This window comes from Rissa tridactyla, chromosome 8 (genome assembly GCF_028500815.1).
Source record: "Rissa tridactyla isolate bRisTri1 chromosome 8, bRisTri1.patW.cur.20221130, whole genome shotgun sequence".
Classification (NCBI taxonomy): Eukaryota; Metazoa; Chordata; class Aves; order Charadriiformes; family Laridae; genus Rissa; species Rissa tridactyla.
In genome coordinates, this window is record NC_071473.1 from 48,753,034 (window position 1) to 48,775,959 (window position 22,926).

At 36.8% G+C, this 22,926-nt stretch overlaps 1 protein-coding gene across 5 annotated transcripts in view; it reads left to right on the top strand.

The window, feature by feature from the left end:
• ZFYVE9 (zinc finger FYVE-type containing 9) overlaps positions 1-22,926 on the top strand; it is a 60,688-nt gene that overhangs the window by 13,983 nt on the left and 23,779 nt on the right. Inside the window, exons 1-8 of one of the 5 annotated variants that reach the window (XM_054211799.1) lie at positions 881-968; positions 2,297-2,401; positions 9,386-9,490; positions 10,281-12,364; positions 17,390-17,489; positions 21,102-21,278; positions 21,615-21,784; positions 22,557-22,680. In XM_054211799.1, the coding sequence (XP_054067774.1) occupies positions 9,421-9,490; positions 10,281-12,364; positions 17,390-17,489; positions 21,102-21,278; positions 21,615-21,784; positions 22,557-22,680 (2,725 nt within the window). In that variant the 5' untranslated portion in view covers positions 881-968; positions 2,297-2,401; positions 9,386-9,420. Of the gene's footprint in view, positions 1-880; positions 969-2,296; positions 2,402-9,385; positions 9,491-10,280; positions 12,365-17,389; positions 17,490-21,101; positions 21,279-21,614; positions 21,785-22,556; positions 22,681-22,926 lie in introns of those variants that run through there. The other 4 variants (XM_054211802.1, XM_054211800.1, XM_054211801.1 and 1 more) reach the window with 4 other exon arrangements.

Below are 22,926 nucleotides of genomic sequence, written 5' to 3' on the forward strand. Positions count from 1 at the left end.
GCTCCAAGTAAGCAAACTGGAACAGCAGAGACACTGGTTCTTCTTCATTTATAATGATCTTAGGTCTCAGTAGGCACATAATTTTTAGGTGGAAATGTATGTATTTTTTTCAACTGTGATGGAACCCTTTTTTAGCAGTGTGTATAATTAGTGAAAAACCTAATAATCACTAGGTGATACATTGTTGTGAATATTTTTGACTCTCTTTTGTAGTTGTTCTTTTTGTCCTTGATTTTTATTTTAATATAATTCCTTTACACTAAGTTCATATTGGAAGAAGAATTTGGCTCTGTTGTCAAGTTGTTCATTTTTTCAGGAAATCCAAACCTTATAATTTACTTTTTAAAAATCGCTTTTTGTTGAAATATATTATATTCGTATCTGTAAACATGCTTTGATTTTTGCATTCATCTTCGTAAGGGGAAATGGCTGCCGAGAGTAAATGTTGAATTGTAAATAAAAAGCTCTACGACCTCCAGGTAATATCTTTTCAAAGCGTTCTTTGGAGACTGGTAGCAATTGATTGGATCTGTGTTCTTCTGTGTTGAATGGTTACAGACAAAAAAGTTATTACCTGGGAAGAATGGAACAAGGAAGATGGATCAGAATAAAAACAATGAATAATAAAGCTGTACTGTTGCCCTGAATATCACTTCCCTGTAAGGCTTGTTGGCTTGGCTTAGAGCACTGGTAACAGCACAGCATGTTTCAGCTGTAGGTTGCTAGGTCTGATCCATTTCTGATTGGTAAAGATTCAAGTTTGTGGTTAATGTATGACCGACTGGTTCATGTGAAATGTGTTTGATGTTCGTGATGCAGTTGACAGGCCTTGTCATAAATCACAAACTGGATTGTCATTAATTGATCTATCTTTTCAAAGGGTTCATGGAAACTGAATAATTCTCCTCCACCTACAGGCCAGGAGGGGACGTGGTGGTGGTACAGATAACCTTGCCCTGCTTCCATAGGTATTTCATATCCCTTTGAAAAAGCTTATCATTCTGAAGCCTTTCAGTGCAATTAAATTTTCCCTCACCTCCATTTTTGCATGCATATCAAGCCTATCTGAAGAACTTTGTAATATACTAATTTCTACTATTTCCCAAATATCCAAAATTCATCTTAGCTTATAGAGGTAGAAATACCCATGGCATCAGAAATTTTACTTGCATATGAGGATGGTTCTGTTGGCATACAGAGCTGTGGGATTTTATTCTGAGTTTAGAAACAGTACTACTAGGAGTGCTACTGTTCAGTTCATTAGTTTCCTGGAATTATTACTGTAGCTTATTTCTGAAAAGAATAATAAACAACCCTGGGAAAATTGTAGTATAACACTGAATAACACTTTCATGCACCGAGAACTGATTATTTTTTTTTTAGCTCTGATCATTTCGCTGGAGTTTTAAGATTTATTTTTTTTTTTCTAACATATGCTGCTTCATCAGGGCAGTAGTAAGTATTTCAACTAACTAACAGGTCAAACACCAGAAGCAGCAAACCTTAAAACGTGAATATAGCTTATCTAACTCCTTGTTCTTGTTTCACTGTTTGTCATAAACTAGTCTATTCTCTTTGCTCATGGCTGTGTTGGATTTTTGAGCTATGTTGAGTGTTAGGATGCGGTCTGTGAAAATGAGCACCTGACCTATAGAAATGCTGTAGTTTAGAGAACAAGACAGTGTCTTCTGAAAACTTTTTTTGCTTTGGTCGTACCTACTGTTGGAGGTGCTATTGATGCTATTGTGGTTTTTGAGAGAAGAAGCCTTTAGGAAATGAAGGGAGCCTAAGATTGTAGGGGGAATAATTTGAAGACAAACAGTTGTTTAGCTGTAACAAAGTCAGCGTGAAGCTGATGAATACAGTTTACGGAATCCAGAGGGCCGTGAATTTTTGTTAAGTATCAAAGCTACTAGCTCTTTATTTTTGGAAGGCCTATTGTAGTGTAATATAATTAACTTCAGAGGCTAGTTTTATAAATTAAGCGTTACAGTCAAGGTCATCAGGAATACAAGGACACTTGAGTTGCTGTCTCACTCTATGAGTTTACAGTTAAATGAAGAATAATAGGAAGCAATGTGTTTTTTATTAAAAGCTTTTTTTACCATAATATTGGAGTGCAATAGTGGCATAGTACATAGATCCCTGAATTTAAAGCTGCAAATGTAATCCAAATCATTTGAAGGCTTGCAGCATTTGCCAAATGTGCCTGTGCTAGCTGCAGTCATCCGTTGAAAAAACATGGTTTGTGGCAGAATTACCAATCATAAAATACATGTTTATATTTTCTTTCCAGGATCAAGTAGAACACACTGATTCAGCAGAACTGGCTGGTTGTGCTGCAGTCATCATGAGTAGGCACAGGGTCATTCGTTTCTTAACATATGTATAAGAGAAAAAGGTAAGAGGCAAGTTCTCTTTAGAATATATTGATTCAGGGGTTTCTACGTGAAATGCATGTATTTTTATGTGTGCTTATGGATATATATTTATATACATACATCTCTATATATGGATATATAGCTTATATAGAAAATGATGGAGTATTTTTAGCATTTTGTTGTTCTGTTTTTTATTAAGAGTAATTGCCTTGTTTTAGAGCAAAGATGTGTCTTATTTTGGTTGCGGGGGGGGGGAGAAGTGGGCACAGTCTTTCTTCCTCAGTTGGTGCTGTAGGCAGATCTCATCAGTTGAAAATACAGCTATTGCTGAACTCTCAACAAGCTGTTCATTACAGCAAAGGTGCTTGACTTCGTCCTCCCGGAGGCAAATAATACAAAGGTCACTAAGGAAGCTGCAACAATATGTGGACTTGACCATTGTTTTTTGGGGTTAAAGGAAGTCCTGAGGAGCACTAGATCTAATAAATTAATTTGTCCAGTTGATATGTAATTCCATGTTGTCATGCTATGGGAAAACAACATTTTCTGGACGTCTGTTTTTTATCAGGATGAATGAACAATGTTTGTTTTCAGTTTGATCGTGCCCCTTGTGACTTTCATCTTAGGAGTCTTTCATATATTTTTTTGGTGAGAACTATAATAAACTACTTGGGTATTTTGTTTAGTAAGAGTTTACTGAAATGTGTATGTTCACAGTTTCATATTGAAAGAGTAGTCTACGCAGCACAGCATTATAGAAAGTCCTGAGATCTTACTCTGGTTCTTTACATACTCTCTGATTTTTAGGCCTTTGCTGTGAGACTAATAGTTGTATGTTGGTATTATTTCCTTTTGGTGCATTTTTTATTATAGAGTTTTAATATGATTGTGTGCTGGTCACTCGCTGTTAGAGTCAAGAAAATTTGAAAGACCTTAAGGCTGTCAGTTCCGGTGGTGAAAAAAATCTTGAGGGTATTTTAGGATGTGCAGTGCAGAAGATCATGGGTTACATAATTCCTTATCACAGAGACCAAACCAAATCTGAGTCTTGCCACTTTGCAGGTATAACACAAGGCCTATCTCTTTGTACGGATCATTTCTGAAGAAGCAGCTGGCATGTGGGATATCTGAGCTGTCTTGAGAGGCAGTCTCAAGGTTAAGCCTGTTCAGAATACCATCTAATTTTAAGGAAGGTTTTTCTGTCCTTTACTTCTATCTCCTTCCCTCCCCACTAATCAATTAAAGTTTGTCTTATGTCTAAATGCTATGGTGACTAGGATAGTAATTCTGGATACGTATGACAGACATTGTGGTACATGCCTCTTTATATTTAGACATTAGGGGAGAGCAGAGCTTGTAAACTTGATAAAACTTAAGTTCTTAAGTTTTAGAGATGAAGATGATGATGATAAGTCCATGCTGTTGTATGAAGAAATTGATAAGTAAACCACAGAGTTTCTGAATTACCCATGAGCTGTGATCCAGCAGGATCTTGAAAATAATCTGATTGACAGGCTGCATATTTTCATTAGCTTTTTGCCATGAAAGACAGGAGATGACTCTGCAATGGGTACCAAGTGATCTCGGGTTCTGGACTTAGAGTACCAGTGGATAGTAGCCATTGAATTCTTTTTTTTTTTTTTTTTTGATACAGAATTAAAAAAAGAAATTTGCTATTTAATGGGGTTTTTGGCTATAATTAGTCTTCTCTGCCAAATCTTTGCATGGACTGTATTATTGAAAAACTGTCTTATGCTTTTCCCTGAATTTGTGATTTATGCCTCCTTTTCGTTGCACTGGCACGATATCCTCTTCTTCATATTGTTCATCCCAATATATACTAATTTAGGAAGTGTCTCCTTTTTGGCAGCGTACAGCTAAAATTGCCATTGAAATTTCTTCCTGATTTGCTCATGTTTTTATTCTCACTTTTCCAGAGTTTGAGTTGTGTGTTTGCTCGTCAGCTTCTCTCCATGCCATGGCTTGGAATAGTTGAGGAATACTGAAGAGTTTCACAAGTACCAAGGATCCTTTAAAAATATAATTTCAGCCTTTATACTAGGAGGAAATTTGGGACTAGAATAATTCTAAAACTGTTTCAAACTTTTATAGTGGTATAGTGGTGAGTTACAATCAAAGTTTCCAAAGACCTGTAAAGGAATATGTTTCTTTTTATTTATGTTGGATATTTCATAAAAATATTAAAATTAAATTCTAAACCACAGGGAAAACAGCGACCCAATTATTATAGCATGCTGTGTTAGAGGGTTGTTTGTTTTCTGTGTTGATCTTGAGTTGCTGGCTATGCCCAGTTGAAGTATTAGATCTTAAACTGGCAAAAGTATGAGTTGCTGACGATGTATTTGGTCAGGAAGTATTCCTATCTGTTAGGAACATGAGTACTCGTCCTCCTTTTCGGTCAGGAATAGGGCAGTAAGGGCTTTTGTGGGTTTGCCAGTGTGTTTTGCCCTTGATCAGAAACTTCTGGAAAAGCTTGGGGGGATTGTTGTGTTCTTTCATATAATAATAATAATTTTAGATGTTAGACCTGAAGATTTGCAGCTGACCTTTTCTGAGAAATACCTACTTGCACAGATAATGAGATCTCATTTAGAGTGGCAGTCAGCTTAGTGATTGTGTTTAAAAATTAAAGTTTCTCCATGTATCCTGGTACATCAGTAAGTGAAATAACAATAATGATATAACAGGTCTTTTCTCTCTTCAGTTTGGAGTATGAGCACTCATCAGTCTGGATTTTTGGCTTATTGCATGTTTGTGTATCAGTATTTGAGCTTCAGAATTCATATGGTTACATATATTTGTTTACAAATAGTTCTCTCTACTTAGGATTTTTAAAAATATAGAAAAAATCTCTTTGTCATACTGGACCAAATTTAAACTCACAAATATTAGATCTTTAATATTAGATAATAGAGATGTTAATAGAGATGCTATGAACAACATCGGGATTATAAGGAAGTGGGAACAAAATTCTAAGTCTTCTTTATATGCCTTCTTAACATTTATATATGTTGTTAAACACGTGGTCCTTTTCTAATGTTATAAAATGACATAATATAAAATTTAAAATCCAAACCCTAACATAAGTCAATAAAGATGATTGTATTTATTATGAACTTCTAACACTGCTTTCTTTGGTTAGGCATATCTTGTTCCTGATTTGTATGACAATGAAAAATTTAGGAAATGTCGGGGGCAAACGTGGCTTATATTCTACTTACTCTAACGTGCATAAATTTGAGTTAGTTCTGAAGTAATTTTGTCAGGCTTTCAGACAGGTTTGGAAGTTGTATGAATGGTCAAGTCTGAATTTTTCTAAGCATTTGAAAGTTACACAGAATCAAAATGCAGTCATCTAAAGAGTTACTTAAAAACGTGTTTTCAGCAACTACATAATCAGCATAGTGTTCCTTCCCCATCAACTTGCTTGTCTTCTCTTAAATAAACAAAACAAAAAAAAAATCAATGCTTGTAGCCTATTTCTTTGGGGCCACCCATATTGCAGAGCTTGTGTTTGTGTCCTAGTGAATGCCTTGACTGGATGCGCTTTTTTGTCACGAAAGTGCATGGAAATCTGCGTGCGATGCCTTCAGACAGCGTCACAGTTTAACTTTAGAACACAAGAATTTTGTATGACACTTTTCAGTCTTGCAGTGCTTCACTGACAAATACTCTTTGCATCATTGACCTTAGTAGCAGGACTTTGCCTAGGAATAACTATTCACATCTTCATCAATTGTTTGCTAGACTGGAACGTTGTCATCAGAATGTCAATTAAATACATGATAAATAGATGTGAAATTATATGGCATTTTGTACAGAACAGTCTTACTGTAGTGAGTTAATTTTGGTTGTTTAGAACTCTGAATGGAAAAAAAATTCAAGTGAAATATTCATTGGGACAGGTTGTAATTAACTTTTCAATATTTGATATTTACTGAGTTAGTAAAGATGCTTCCTATTAAGGAGCTGAAATGAGGTGTAGAGAAAGGTGCAAGAGAACCTCCAAACTCTTGCAGTTTGGATGTAATTTGAATGAATTTAGTATTTGGATGTGTAAGGAGAAGCATCTGCTTTTTAAAATTATTTTGATTTAAGTGAAATGTGTGTGGTAAATGTAATTGTTTCAGATAAAATGTACGAAATATTTTTAATGCAATGATTTGGTGGGCAGACTGGATAACTCAGGAAGACCTTAGAGTAGGTATCTGAGGGATCAAAGAGTACACTGTCACGGTTAGAGGTCAGAACCTGGCTTTGGGTAGAGAATGTAAAATGTGAGCTTTTTTTAGCCTCCTGAAATGCAGCTTTTGATCAAGCTGGCCAGCTTCTCCATTGGTTTTGTTATAATCTTTGCATCTGTGTACAGTAAATTATATGGCCAGTCATCTATTTTCCTTGCAGAAGGAGTTAATCTAAAATCCCAGAACAGAGGACAAATCTGGGAGTTTGTAATGTGACACGTCTAGTTTAACTCTGAATTTCTTTGCAAAGTGGTCTTTTTTGGGGGGTGATGCTTATTGCAACTTCTAAGTTGCTATTACACTAATTTTCTTTAAAGTTGGCTTTTTGTATATATCTTTAAAACATAGTTTAATCTGATTCTATTAAGTAGCAATGTATTTATGTTGTAGCATGGTCATCTTTTAAAAACACCATTTGTCAAATTTGAGGTCAACCTTAGAAACTTGAACTCTGCATTTGATGATATTTTAAGGCATGATCTCTTTGTATCGATAACCTAATTGTAGCTGTTGCCCACAATAAACACAAAGCTGTATTTAATGTTGTAGTGATTGAAATTAAACTGGTTGATGTCTTCCTCAAATCCAGATGTTATGGAGGTAATGTTAAAGTAAAGTAGAGTTTTAAATTGGAAACTTCCTCTGACATGTTTCTTGTGTCTGTTGTAGCTCAAGTGTAAAAGAGCAGGTTTTTAATTGAGCTGGAGTCTCGCTGTCAGGTCTAACACTGTTTCTTACTGCAAAACAAGGTTCTCGCCCTCTCCTCCTCCATTTCCTTATTTCACAACATTGAAAGCCAACTCTGAAGAGAATAAGGCTGTTTTGGATGATGTTCAGAGAACAGATCAAATCAAGGTCTCTCTTTATGGTATATAGGTTATGGCACATATTTCTCAGTGAAGATGTCTTTGCCGGTAGTGAATGTTTTTAAAAAATGAATCAGGGTGACTTGTTGCTACAAGCCTTTGGTAGCAAAAAGACCATATTCCTACTGTTAGGGTGAAAATGTTATTTATTATGCGGAGTTGTAGAAAGTTCTTTAATTACTTAGGGTTGGGGTTTGTTTTTTTTCATTTCTCCCTTGTCATCTTCCTTTCTTGCCTGAGAGTATTATCTTTTGATGATACTATTTACTTCTGTGCATTTTGCTGGATTTCCGGTGCCTGCCTTTCAGGGAAACAAGAACTATTAAAGCAGGCATTTTAAGAGCTAGCACAATTCAAGTAACACCCATTAAGTCCTTCAACAACTTTTACAAGTATGAATCTTTGAAGCGTCTCTGGGAAATGAGGAGTGACACAGAACACTGCTAGCCCAGTATACATTAAAAAATCAGGAGCATGGAGAGTTGAAGCTACTTGTTCAAAGCCACATGAGCTAATCAGTGGTAGCACAGAACTGAATCTGATCTTTAGATTGTTACTTGGCTTTCTGGTTCTCTAGACTGTTATTTTCTGGCGGGAGCAATTGGAGCAATTTTGCTCTTACCATTATGGTGATCCTGATGGTTAGACACGTTAATGCGGCAATGCCACCTTAATGACAGCATCACACTGCCGTCATCGTTTGGGTTTTGAAATATCTTAAAGGCTATTGCTGGCTTTAATGACAGTTCTGTTTAAATGTTCAGGTGGAGGTCAGTGATTTTCTTGAATGTGAGAAGTTGAGGCAATGCCTTCAAACACTTGGAGAGGCATTGATAATGAGCTGTGAGGGGAAAAGGCACGTGGTTTGACGTTGTTCAGTTAAACATATCCTTGATCATCTGTTACAGTAGCTGTACTTCAGTAACTACTGATGAAAAGTCTTCCTCTTCCCTCTCTCCTTGTTCGTTGTGGTGGAAAAAAATCTGTCATCTAAATAATAATGAAAATTGCACTGATATGTAATGAAAATAAAAGCTTCAGATGTCAGAAAAATTGTTTCCTATATAGGTAGCATTTTACAGATCCTAAGTGAACACTGCATGAGAAAGAACTACATGACTTTCATTTTTGTTACATTGCCCTGAAGTGAAGTTTCTAAGCAGTCAGGGAATGTCTGAATTGCAGAATTCAGTTTGATGTGCTGCCTGTATATAACTTTCTTCCAAATCCTGAGAAGAATGTCCTTTTACTTTGGCCTCTCAAAAAGATCTGCCACACTAAATGGAAAATGTATTGAATTAAGCATAGGGACAGATATGCATATTGTTTTATAAGTTCTGTGGTGTGGAATACATTCTACTTTGAACTGACATGGATTTGCAAACTTTGTTTGTTTAGTATTCTTTTATTCATCTGATGAGGATATTTTCTGTTGCTGTGACAGCCACTGTGTAAAAATGAACCTCTGTTCTTCAAATGTTGTTGCTGTAGACACCTGGTTCACATCAACATGTTTATTTGTGTGTGGCAGGATTTTTAAAAACATTATGTTGGAAGTGTTTGCAAATACTATGATCTAAAAAAAAAATCTGGGTTTTGCTTAAATTTTAACATTTTAAAAAAACATATTTATAAACCTGGGAGATGAGAGGTAATAAAATCCAAAGCAAGCCTGGGGAGGTGGTTAATCTGAATTAAACAAGTTTAAACACACAAAAAATTTTTATTCCTGTAAAATACTTTTGATTTATGCATGTAATGTGTGTAAAATTTGATTTACGAAGGATCCCTTTTCCCTTTAAATCAGGGCAATATGTGGTAGAACCCTGCTGACTGAAGGTTAAATATCTGATTGTAATTTCTTCTCTGGCAGGTTCAGACAGGAATCTGGTGGTCTTTCCCTGACAAATGGAGAACTATTTCCAAGCAGAGGCATATAACCTCGATAAGGTTTTAGATGAATTTGAGCAAAACGAAGGTGAGTCATTTTGAACAAGATCGTAGATGCACATTAGATGTATTCTACGGAGAACACCATGGAAAAGGGACAGAGCTGTGATAACCTTTTTGGTTTTGAGTTGCAATTTAATCTCAGAATTTGCAAAAAACATCTGTTAATTTTGCACTGTGGGTCTTGAGTATTTGTTAGTATTCACTTTTGTTTCCATTCATCTTGTTTACGTTTTTAAAATTTCTCACTCTTTTAATAGAAAATCTTCCATACACCTTTTAAAGAAAGGTTTTGTGAAGCTTAATCTCAGTGGCAATATTTTAATAATTCATTTTAAACAAATTAGGCAAAATTTATTTTAAGCTTCTTTTGCCATTTTGGGAGACTCAAGCATAGAAATGTTTTATTAGGTCACATAAATCATATACAGAAAGTTATCATATTTGAAGTATTAAATTTTTTTCTTGGTCTAATTGCTACTTCTGTGCTGTCAAGGAAGTTAACATTTTATGGGAGTGGGAATCTTTCTAGGCATTTCTAGCTGTCTAAAGTACATTAATCAATAGTTGAAAGTTGCTTGTGCAAATTCAACCTGATACTAATTGGTGTACCTTCAACCTTCTGCAGTTCCCGAAACATTATGCAATTACACTACTAATGGTTGACCAAGGATGTTAGTTATGGCAGATGTGTTTTACTGTTGTACCTGTATTTGAGCATCTCTACATTTATATTTGGCACATTCAAATGCAGCAGAATTAACTGAATCTGTAGTGTTAATAGGACAGTAAGTTCTCTTATTTAAACACTTTTTCAGATGCCGCTGTTTCACCTGCCCTATTGGGTGCAAAGTGGAATCAGATTCTAGATCCTCCTCGTCGTCATCTGTCCTTTAACCCTACCGTGGCCAATGTGAATGAAGCTACAACTCCTAATGAATGTCAACAGAAATTAAAGTCTTTCTCCTTGTCTCATTCAGTGACTACACCAACAGGAGAAGGGGATCACTGTGCTAATGGAAAGGATTTTTGCGTAAGCCCAGATACCCCAGTCATGTGGATTGATGATCAGGCAGCAGCAGACGATCAGCTGATCAAAAGAAATAGTAATCGGGATGATCAGTGTAACACTGTGGAAACAGGAGAAAAGAAATGTGGAAATATAGCTTGCTTGCCAGAGGAGAAAAATGTACTAGTGGTGGCAGTCATGCATAACTGTGACAGAAGAACACTACAAAGTGGCGATTTGCTGGATTGTAAAAATTACAACAGTCAGTCCCTAATGAACACTATTAGCTTTACACTGGATAATGAAAACCGACAGAGTGATCAGTTTAGTATTACTGTAAATGGATCCATGGAAAAAGATACAGATACAGAAAAGCAAGTGAATCGGCTGTGCACTGAAGATGACTCTATAAGTCATTTGATTAACGCTTCATCTGAAAGCCTGACCATTGCATGCCCCTCCTCTCGATTAAAGGATGATTTTAATATGAGTAAAGATTCACTGTTTTCAGAAGCTACAACTGCAGGGATTAATGCAGTGACTCTCTTACAGACACCAGTTGATGGTGCTGTTAAAATGCAAGAAAATTGTGTATCAGTTGAAAATTTTACTAGTAAAGCCATTCCTCAGAGAACAGATCTAGAAGCTAAAAACTCTTCTTCTGGTTCAAGTAATGGAAGCTTAATCGTAGAACAGGAAACAACCCAACAGTTACAGTCCAGACTATCTGGGCTCCCTGAAACTTGTCAACCTAACGTGGCTGGAAGTGGCAATTACAAGGAACTTGTTGCAGAACACTTTGCCCCTGAGGATGTTAGTGCCACTGAAAGCGAAGTCAGTGAATGTGATAAAAATCTTGGCACAACGGAATTAGCACGTCTTAGCACGGCAGAATGTTACCCTGAATCTCAGGAGATGGCTAATTGGGAACTGACCAAGTTGAATGAGATGAATAATAAGCAAACTCTGGGAGAGAATGAAAGACTTTTGCAGACGAAACAGCCTGATGAGGCATGTAGTAATAGTAAAGAAGGTGGAGATGGGATGATGGAGGCAGGCATAGACTTAAAAGGGACTGGTATAGATGAGCTTGAAGGGTCCAGTCTCTCTGATGTGATGGCTACATCAGCAGCAAGCTCTCTGTCTAATGGTTGTGATTCCTATGGAATGCAGAACCCAGTTGCTCATGTTCCAAAGACTTTACCCTCCAAGGAAGACTCAGTAACAGAGGAAAAGGAGATAGAGGAGAGCAAGTCAGAATGTTACGCTAATGTTTATGAACAGAGAGGAAATGAGACCACAGAAGGGAGTGGTCTTATTTTAAACAGCACTGGTGACCACATAAAGAAAAATTATTTACGTAATCTTTGTAGTCAGGTTTCATCCATGCAAGGGCAAACTTCACCAAAACCAGTGACTAATTTGCAATCTATCAGTGTTCCTTTTGGTGGTGCAAGACCTAAACAACCTACAAATCTTAAACTGCAGATTCCGAAGCCATTATCAGACCACTTACAAAATGATCTTGTTCCCCCAAATTGTGGAGGAAGTAGTAAAAACAAAAATGTCTTTGGTAAGACACAATTAGGGGATACAGCAGATGCTTTTCCTGGTGGAACATCTTTAAATGCCTCTGGTACTGATACTAATGGGGAACATTTGGAAGAGTATGAATCTGGAGTCTCTAGTAGTCCGTGCCTTGCAGTAGCCCCAGATAGTCCCGATAATGATCTCAGAGCTGGTCAGTTTGGAGCTCCATCCAGAAAGCCTTTTACGACTTTGGGTGAGGTGGCTCCAGTCTGGGTTCCAGATTCTCAAGCACCAAACTGTATGAAATGCGAGGCCAGATTTACATTCACCAAAAGAAGGCATCACTGCAGAGCTTGTGGGAAGGTAAGTTCGTATTCTGTGAGTAAGCTCAAAGCACTCCTTTTTTCCTGATACTGCTTAAAATCAAATCAGAGGACTACCTAAGCCACTGGCTATAGTTAGCTGTGACATCTCTTCCTAAAATGCTGTGTTTGATTTGTGAAGGAAAAAAAAAGGAGTTTCTAAGCTGTAACCTGTTTGGGGTTCTCATGGAGAATAACTAATTGTTATTTATAACTGAAAGGTTTATTAGCCTGTATGAGCAGTGTATTAGTTGATTGCAACGATCAGCATCATTGGATTCATGTAGAACTTCTATAAAAAGGCTAAGCACAGGAAAGTAGTTTGCAGAAATTACTACATCAATAATCCTGTTAAAGATACCGAAACATATTGATGGGAATTGGACGTGTGCTGTTGAATTGCTGGCGTTCCTGCTGGTTTAGATGGCTGATCAACTCTATTCTTTTAAGTCTTCTTTACTATCTTTTCTCATATTGCCTACATTATTTTAAAGAATATAGGCTTGTTCCTTGAAAAAAATATAGTAAGTTATCTGTAACCTGATAGATGTCCACATGGTGAGAAATTTTGCAATGAAGACAACTAAAACAACTATCATCTTGTGTTGTGTAAGAAATATTTTGTTGTTGACTTTTTTTTTTTTTTACATTTTACGTATGTGCCATCTAGGTCAACACAAATTATTATTTGGCAAGTTTATGGTAAATGATTGGCTTGTAAAGTATTTCCAAGTGTCTTGTTACTGAAATACAAGTCAGTGGCACATGGGAAGTAGGAAAAAATATGATGATTCAACAGCGGTAAACTTAACAGTCTTGTCAAGTAGATATTCATGAATATTTTTAAGATAAAAAGCAATACTAAAGCCCACTAAAAACTAGAGTAAAAGTAACTTTGGTTCATTTAGGCCGTTTCCAAAGGTTTCTGAAATTGATTGAAAGACCTCCTGACTGCTACAAGTGGTATCTTTTGCTACTAGAAGAGTGCAGGGATGCAGAATGACTTGAACAAAGGACCTAAAAGAAGCAAATATATCTGGAAAGCCCTTATGCCTCCTGTTTCTGGAAGCAGCCTAGCAGAAAACCAAGGCTTGCTCCTCTGTAACGGACTACGTATGTGTCCCATTTGTGTCTTTAGTAACTAAAATGCATAGCACTCAATCTCTTCACTGCTGTACCAGATAAGTAGATTTTATTCAAATTTGATTTTGAGACATGCTGAAAAATCTTTCCCAGAACACTTTTAAAAGCTAAGCAAGCGTTCATTGTGCACTGGTCCAGGACTTCCAGCTGCTTGCTTCTGCCCATCCTCTTGCAGTCCTGATGTGGAGCTAGTGACCACAAGGGATCAATAAGCGTCATATGGGGTACATGCCTACCTTTTGTGTACCTTTTGTTTAATATCAAAGGCCTCAGTCTTTTTCTTATTGCGGTTAAGGAGAATCTGTAAAGCATATAAGGTAAAGGAATGTCCATCATTTTAGCTTTGAAATATTAACTTATACTGTCAGTTATTTAGGTAATTCTGTTGTTCTTTATGAGTTTAGCCAATATGACTACAATTTTGATTTGCAGTAATGTTTTCTCCTTATTTCTGTGTTTTAAACAAGTTCATTGCTTGGATTTAATTACGTCCCTGTAATGACTGAAGCCCTGAATTGCACAAGTGAGAAGCAGAAAATGAAAATACCAGTAAACAAACTGGATAAAACATGCACAGATAGAGCAAGGCCAAAAAATTGTAGTGTGGGCTTTTTTCTTCTCCTTTTTTTTTTAAACTCCTGAAGACAAGCCTTGAGAAGAACAACCAGCGTTGTTTTGGGTGATATGTGGGGAATAGATAAAATAAAAGGTCCCTCTGCTCTGTAGACAAACTTGTTTCTCAGATGTGAAAAATACATCGCATATTAGCATTTAATGTTCTCAGGGTGTTCTTACAATGATCCCCAGAATGACTTGTTTCTAGAAGCTTTTGTTAGCTAAATTTTGTCTGGGCCAAATGTGCAGTCAGCAGATGTGGCAGAAAATTCTGGTATTTCATGCCTTCGTATGTTGTTTTCTCTAAAAAAAAAGCACTTATTAATAACTACTAAGAATCAGTATAGGTGAAATAATGCTTAGCACTTACTGCAAATTGCTTTACAACAGTTAATTCCTGTAATGATTCTGGGAGAAAAGAGACCAAAGGCTTTAACAGGCAAGCTTTAGTGAATAGTGTAGTGGCTTGAGACATAGCTGTTCTCAGCTGTCTGCTCTTGCTTTCTGGTTAAGATAACCATCCCCAAAGCAAGTCGTGTTGACCATTTGCCTGTGGTGAAGGTACTGAATCACAGTGACACTTCCACTGTCTCTGTTAAATGTTTGAATCTCACTTAAAGAACTGGGGAGATTAGTGTCTTCAGCTCTTGCAATTAGTTGTTTCTAGGAGGAGTCATAGGACTAGATATTTTTGAGCACAAGCTTTGGCACAACAGTTTATTTTTAAGTTTTATTAGCATCATGACAAAACATTGTAGTAGGGGTGAATGTGTCTCTCTGATTTGGGAGTGAAAATTGCACTTTAAAATAGTTGAGTGGCACCTGCGAAGTCTGTCTCGGTTTTTAATTTCAGGATAATAATTGCAAAATTAATGCAAGATAGGAACCTCAGGGGAATGGTAGAAAGTAAAACACTTACAGTAAATTTTGAATTAAAATGAAGGACCTGAAAAATGTGTGTGAACACATTCATAAATTTTACCTTATGTATTTATGTATTTTCTATTGTCAGATGAAACAATCATCCTTGATAGGAAAAACAGAATATTTATATGTCATCTTTTTACTGACAACCAAAACCCTATTTTTCCAATAAAATATAAAAAACCCCAACCCCCCTAGCAACTAGTGCTTTAACAACTCCCAGTGAACCTGAAAACCCTAGTAACGTAAAAACTTGCTTTGACAGAGCTATGCTTTTTTTTTTTATAGCATGAAATACTGAGATAGTGACTTGGTGATTGTTAATAACAAGACTGAATTGTCAGTTGTGCTGGCTTGTGTTCTTCCTCTGCATTACTACTGTTAGAAATCTTATGGAGCCTAAGAGAGGAAGGGTAGATACTCTGTCATTGTGTCTGTTTTGTCTTTTAATATTTAGATCATTGCACTTGTGAGCTTTGCTGAATGCACAATGTGTTGTTTGATAAAAGGTCCTAAATTAGATATTAATTTGTGTTGGTCCTTCATTTATGGTTGAAGACATTGACTTTTCTATCTTCAATACTGAATTTATGGCTGGAAGTTTCTCCCGGAGAACTGCAATGATGTCAAATGTCTCTAAAATATGCTGTGATGTTGTTATTAATATTCCCTAGAATGCTTGTAAATTGGGTTAAGGTGTAAATGCAGAAATCAGATTTTTAAAGTACATTTGTTTTTTAAAAGGTTTTCACATATGTGGAAGGGTTGTTTTTATTTTTGCATAAAAATGCCAGTGTATACACACTTATATTTTGTTTCTGAAATGTTTAAGTTGACATAATTAGGAAACATTAAAAGTGGTTGAAATGAGACAGGGTGAGCTCGTCTTTCTTCACATTTGATTTTCAGCTCTCATGGTGAAGTCGGAGTTTATGTTGCATGTGCCTATTTTAAACACTTGCCACTAAGAGGCTATTAAGTGGTCATAATTTCGTGTGATCTTTAACTTGGTTGAAATTTTGTTAGGTTTACATCTATTTGTATATGAGAATCCTATGTAGTTTCTTGACTATATTACAGAAATACTGCTGTTGAAGTGATGATGGAATAATTTTTTGGATTAAGAAAGCATTACAGATCATAATAACGCATAGTGAATTTGTCGGTATACTATCCACCTATAATTAAAATTTGAAATTCTCTCTTGGTATCTGAACTCATCTGTTAGGTAGCTGCTGCTGTTTCTAGACTTCCTGAGTGTGACATTACCTTTCTGCATGAAATGGGTATTCATCAGTATCTTCAGATGTCACCTGAATAATAACCCTGAGGAAATACTTGGTTTTTTAAACAAAGAAAATACTCTTTAAAACAAATAAGAAATCATTAGGGCACCCTGATTTGTCTGTTCTGCAGGATTTTGAGATTGCAATTGCTATTGTAGGATCATATCTGCATGCAAGTATTTGTTTTGGTACGCAAGCCGTGCTCATGTTTTATGGTTTTGCTTGTCTGGAGGAAGCCTCACCACTGTTTCCTGCCCGGGACTGGGGAATTGTTAGAGCTGGTTCAGGTGAGAAGCGCTAGCAATGCAACTGCATCTCCGCAGCAGGTTGTTCCGCAGGGGATTTTGCACCGCATCCCCCTTTAGCAGCCAGTGTGCGTAAAATGCAGTTCTTAATTTCTTTCTAGTGTTGTGATGCTGTAGTGTTTGTAATCATGTAAATATGAACTTTTTAAAAAAATGTATAAATGGAGCAAGATTTTCTTGCAGTACCAATGTCAGTAAGCTTTTTTAGATGTCATTTTATATGTCCAACACTTAAAACATTTCCATATATCCACTTCAGTCCCAACTTTTTATGTATGAAGAGATAAAAAATCTAGAGTTGCTAATATAGATGAATTGCCCTGGTGCAAATAAAAATTACTTGTTTGAATTAATCTGTGCCACAGCAATCTGTTGTATAGAGAAAACTTATGCATTTAAACATAGTTAATTCTAGAAAGATTGAAATTAATTCCCACGTTGTTAATTCTGTGAGGGCTTGTAAAGTGGTAGGAATTTATTAACCCATTGTGGTTTATGCCAAACATATTTTAAAAACACCACTGTGCAGTATCAGTACAACATGTATTTATGTGTTCCATGTAATACTGCTTCATCAGAATTGGTAGGAAGGGCATCCTGGGCAGGTATTAGTCGCTGTGGCTTTAATGGGAAAATACTGGTAATTTGCCTCCTTACGTTGCATGTCTAGAGCTTTACAGATATTCTCTTGTCTGAACTCATCCGTTCATCGCATATTTTTGAACACTTAAGTTGTTTCCCCTTTGGTTCTAGGTTTTTTGTGCGGCATGCTGTAGCCTGAAGTGCAAGTTGCTGTACATGGATCGAAAGGAAGCCAGAGTCTGTGTAATCTGCCATTCAGTGCTAATGAATGGTAAGTGGAAAGAGAATCTGAGATGCAGGGCTTCACTGGCTCTGTGTTGAGCTGCAGTGACAGTATTTAAAAAAAAAAATCAAAATACTTTATTTGTATGGGGAAGTATGATAAAAGAGCAAAGGTCCTTGAGAGATCAGGGTGGAATTCCTATGGGGCATGGGGATTCTTAAACTAAATATGATTAACAGAAAGCAAAAACTGGTAAGGTTGCGATAAGTTTGGAAGCTTTCGTTTATAAGTGCTATACCAGGATTGCCGAAACTGTGAGGTTTTTTTGTGTTTTTTCTCTTCTACATTATGCACTATAGGAAATTGGGAAAGTACTATTTGTCCACAAATTAATCCAACTCTTCTTCCTTCTTAACTCCTTGTCGCTAGAGTAGGAGGCCTTGTCTAAAGACCTGTCGACCGATGTGGACAACTGAGTTTGGATTATTGCTTTGGGCATGTTACTGGAGAGTCTGTCAAACCCAGGACCGTGCTGTGGTTAAAAGCCTGATGTGAAAATGGGAAATATGAGACAGGTCACAAGAGTTATGACGTTAACAAGTAGAACAAACAAGAAGCTGTATTACCTCTGCTTGGTCTAAGGAAAGACTGTGTTTGGTTTTGACCAAAGGGCCACGGAATCTATTTTGTGTGTTGTCGTTTATAGTATTAACACTTTAGATATGTGATGTAAATATGGGCAAACACAGAGTATTCTTCCAATGTTTGTTGAGGCTTCTGAAAATTTCAAGAATTTCCTGAGCTGGCAGTTACCTTTGGGTGACTATGCTGTCCGATTGACTTATTCCCATGACATTGAGACAGCTGTTGCTGAAAGACTCGATGTTCAGTTTTTATGTCTTGAATTGAGAAGGTAGAAATATTAGATTAGGTTGTGAGAGGATCCATGTGAGTGCTTAAATCATGAGAAAACCTGTCACATCATGAGAAATTCCAGGCACTCTGTCTTTGGTTTATTAATGGAAAGGTGAATAGGTGGCTTGATCTTGAGGTATAAATGTATATCTGGATAACTGGAACTTGATGACAAGCTACTTCAATTGTAGAGGAAGGTCTCACAGGCGCACTCTAACATGTAGTAGGTAGAATGAGAAGTGAGACAAATCCAGGTTCTAAATGCAAACTTCTAAACATTAGGATAACTAACTTTCTTAACAATTATTGAACAGTTGTCGTGGAATCTCCATTGCTGCAAATGTTTAGTTAACCTTCGGAGACTGATAAAAGATTGCTGCTATAGTTTTAACCAAGAATTAGGAAAATTCTGGTTTATGTCAGTGTTCAGACAGGGTAATTTTGATGGTATCTTTACATATTACTGTAGAGTAGATTATTTGGGCTGCTATTTTCAGAAAGATCTGTTAATTTGTTAAGCATCTAACTAAACTTAGATGCACATAGCTTTATTTTTTTCTCCAAAGAAGTTCAGTATTATGCCGGTTTGGAACTGAAGGTTTTGGAACTGAAGGTATTATGCAGGTTTTGGAACTGAATGCTTAGGTTTGAGATAAGCATCCAAAATTAGTAGATAGTTTCTGTTATTAAACAGGAGTAATCTTTTTCTGTTTCAAAGATTAATCGGTTGGCAATGGTAGGTTTGAATTATTAATAATTCTTTACTGTAGGCCAAATGTGTAAGGTGACAGGAAATCGTAGGTTGTAATATCTAGAAATTGAAACCAAGTCCTGATGATGCCATTGAAGGGGTGCTAAAATGCTAAATTTTGAGATGGAGAAATTAGCATATTTCAAGGTGTACAATAACAAGGAATTACATACACATACACCTGGCAAAAGACAGTTGTCTCCTTTTGGTGGTGAGTAGGATTTGCTTGCATCTGGGGCAAGGGAAGAATCTGAAAATATTTCGGTTGAAACCAGAAGTGTTCTTGTAAAAAGGCATAATAAAATTGATCATATTATAATGATTTCCTTTTAAAAGCTTTTCTGTCCTGTTGCCAGGACAGATAGACATTAACGGCAGCGAACAGTGACACCACTTTATTACAGGGAGAGTGCTGCTTGCATACTTAGGTGTATTTGCCCCAGGCTACCTCTTTGTGTCTATCCCTGCTGCAGTGCTTTGTGATGATGCTGTTGGTTACTGGTTAGTTAACCTGTAGCCTGATCAGATCTGATCCCTCCTGATCCTTGCAGTTTGTTTGTCGGTACAGGTTTGTGTTTTTTCCACTCAGTGCCGCAGGTTAAGCATTAATCTTTGCACAGTCTTGGAACCAGGGGTAGGAATCGCACTTTAAAAATAGTTACTTAATTTGGTTGCTTGGTATCTGGTTTGTGTTTTACTGGGGTGTGGGGGGAGGGTTGTATGTTTTCTGGCACTTTTCCACAGCCAGGCTATGTGTTTAATAAAGTTTCAAATGCTATTTTTACAGTATTTTCAATTGGTAGATATGCTGAGTTGGCACTTTGCTTGATTTAGAAAACTAGGCTTTAAAAATGTTCTTTTACCATGCTATGACTTTTCTAATAAAGGGATCCTAGAGATACAACTTTTTGTGTGCATTTTTAACACTTTTATTTCTAAATGAATACAGAATTGCTGTTAAAAAAAAATACTTCCATTTAATTAATCTTCTCAAATGGAAATGTATAATACCTTTTCCATTGGCAGGCATTTCACGCTGTTGGTTTTACAGGTTGATGGGAGGAAGCAGGAGGGGTTTGTGCTCTGTTGTGTTCTGTTAGGGTTTTTTTGGTCTTAATATTTTCACCTTGTTTTTCTGACAATTCATAGCCAAAGGCACCCAAAGATATACATCATTTATTCAGGCTTTATAGCTGCTCTGAGAACTTAGGTGGCATGATATTTATGCCTGACTAGAGGAATGTGTTTATTTGTAACATACTAATATGATTGAAGATGCAAGCACACATAAGAATTTTCTGGTACCTTGCATAGCTACAGGCCTTCTTCATAGATGAAAAAGTAGTAGTACTGTGGAGATATATTCTGTTTCACTAGCTAGAGGAGAGATTTCCTTGTGATGAATGTTGTCGACAAGTTTTATGTGTTATGGTTTGGGCAATTGACTTAAGGCTCAAGTCATGCCTTCAGAATTAGTAGCGTAAGGGTTTTTTTTGTAGTTAAGAATATAAGTTGTTCATCTGTACTGATCTGCCCTGGATATAAAGAAATGCAAAGTGCTTTTTCTCATATACAAAACATAAGTCTGCTCCAGTGTCCCGTAGTCTATAAAACATTCGTAATAGGAATGTCCATCTGTCCATACAGTGTGATAAACATACATATATATAAGAATTGAGTGTTTTCAATTAAATCTTTGAAGAGGAAACAAAATGAAGCACGAGGAACTAAGCATCATTCGGGTCAAAGTGTATTGTTATAAGTTTCAGAAAATATTTCTATATGAACTGATATTGCATAGGACCAGTGCTGTTTCTCCTCCCGCTATGCATTTTCTTGCTTAATTACAGTCTCCTGGGCTTTTAAATAAAGCAAGAGAGATGGTCTTTGGAGGTGGCAGGGTCCCTACCTACTGTAGCTGAGAACCTAACAGTGTTTTGGACTGTTAGAAACCTTCCTCTGTGCTCATGTTTCTTGTTCTTTGTTTGCTTTAGCTCAAGCCTGGGAGAACATGATGAGTGCCTCAAGCCAGAGTCCTAACCCTAACAATCCCGCTGAATACTGTTCTACTATCCCTCCTTTGCAGCAGGCTCAGGCCTCGGGTGCCCTGAGCTCTCCGCCTCCCACTGTCATGGTACCTGTGGGAGTTTTAAAGCATCCTGGAGCAGAAGGTAAAAGTACTTCTTTTTACTTTCAACTTAACCTGTAGTAAGAATTTTGAAAGATATCTGCACTTTATCCATTTCAAATACTCTAGCTAATGCCAGTTGTGATATTCCTGCCCTCAGAAGGGACATCAGATTTTAAGGACAAGTAAACTACTCTCATTGGATGTGTTCATACATAATGCTGCCATAGGGAATGCACTAGATGATGTCTTAAGTCCCTTACAGTCCACGTTTCTCTACGTCTTTTTTTTTTTTTTCAGTTTTGCTCTTCTGTAGTCAAATTTTCCAGTCAGTGTTGCTGTGAGATCTTAAATCCTACTTTTTTTATGATCTCTCTAGTGGCTCAGCCTAGAGAACAAAGGCGTGTTTGGTTCGCTGATGGGATATTACCCAATGGAGAAGTTGCCGATGCAGCAAAACTGACAGTGGCTGGGACAACTTCCACAGGAACCTTAGCAGTGTCGCATGATCCATCAAAGCCTGTGGCCAACAACACGTTATCAGCAGAAGTAAGGAAGCGTTATGCTATTCACTGCTCAAAATACCATGCTTGCCTTGGTCATTAATAGTATATTAGCTTCTGTGGTGATTTCAGTAAGACTGATCTAGGAAATCTGTTGAGGCTTGTCTTATTATGTTGTGTAGGAAGTGTCCTCACTTATTTTAATGTTTGCAGCGTTCTGAAACAACCTTATATTTGGAACTGAAATGAACTATTATGGAGCAGAGCACTAAGCAGTGTTTGAAGTCTGTGTGCTAGGTGGCTTCCACGTGTTTGGCTGTACAGCCTGTGTGTGAAGGTTATTTGTGTGATGCATGTTTTAAAAAAGCTGAGTCATGGTCATTAAGAAGTTTGAAACAATAAGATTATGATAACACAAAGTAGAAAAATATTTTGTTTGACACTTCTCATAAAATGATGTATGCAGGAAAGTGCGATATAATCTAACAATGTTACATCCATCATATCCCATGTGAGTGGATTTGAGCCTTTGCAAAAAGTTCAGATAGGCATAGGTACATTCAGATTTTGTAAAGAAAAGGGTTTGTGTGGTGCTAGAGAAGGGAGATGATGCAGTCTCTGTCTAAGCAGGCTTTTTAGTAATAGTTCACATACGGGAGTCATCACGCAATCAACTATTGTTAGAGACAAATTACTTGGTGCTTCTGGTTCTCCAGCAGACACAGACTCCTTCACCTACGTCTAGTAGTCTAGTCAGCCAGCTCTTACATTTTTATTACTTTGTAATGTTGTCCTTTCTTGTTGTTTGCTTCTTGTAGACTGATAATGCTTCTGTATTCTCGGGAAATATAACTCAGGTTGGCAGTCCTGTTGGCAGTGCAATGAATCTAATTCCTGAAGATGGTCTTCCTCCAATTCTCATCTCCACTGGAGTAAAAGGAGGTGAGGGTATAATTTGGCAGCTAGCTTTTATGCTTACCAGTTGCAATTAACCTAATAGTTACTGTGTTTATTTTAAAAATAAGATGCTGGCAATATGCTGAATATTTGAAGAAATTAACGTAAGTACTCACGCCTAAATGTTGTGACACTCATTTGCACCATTGATCCTTATTAGCATCCAGGAAGAGCCCCATCTTGCAATGAAATTACAGTAAGAAGTAAAACACAAAGCAAAAAAGAAAATTA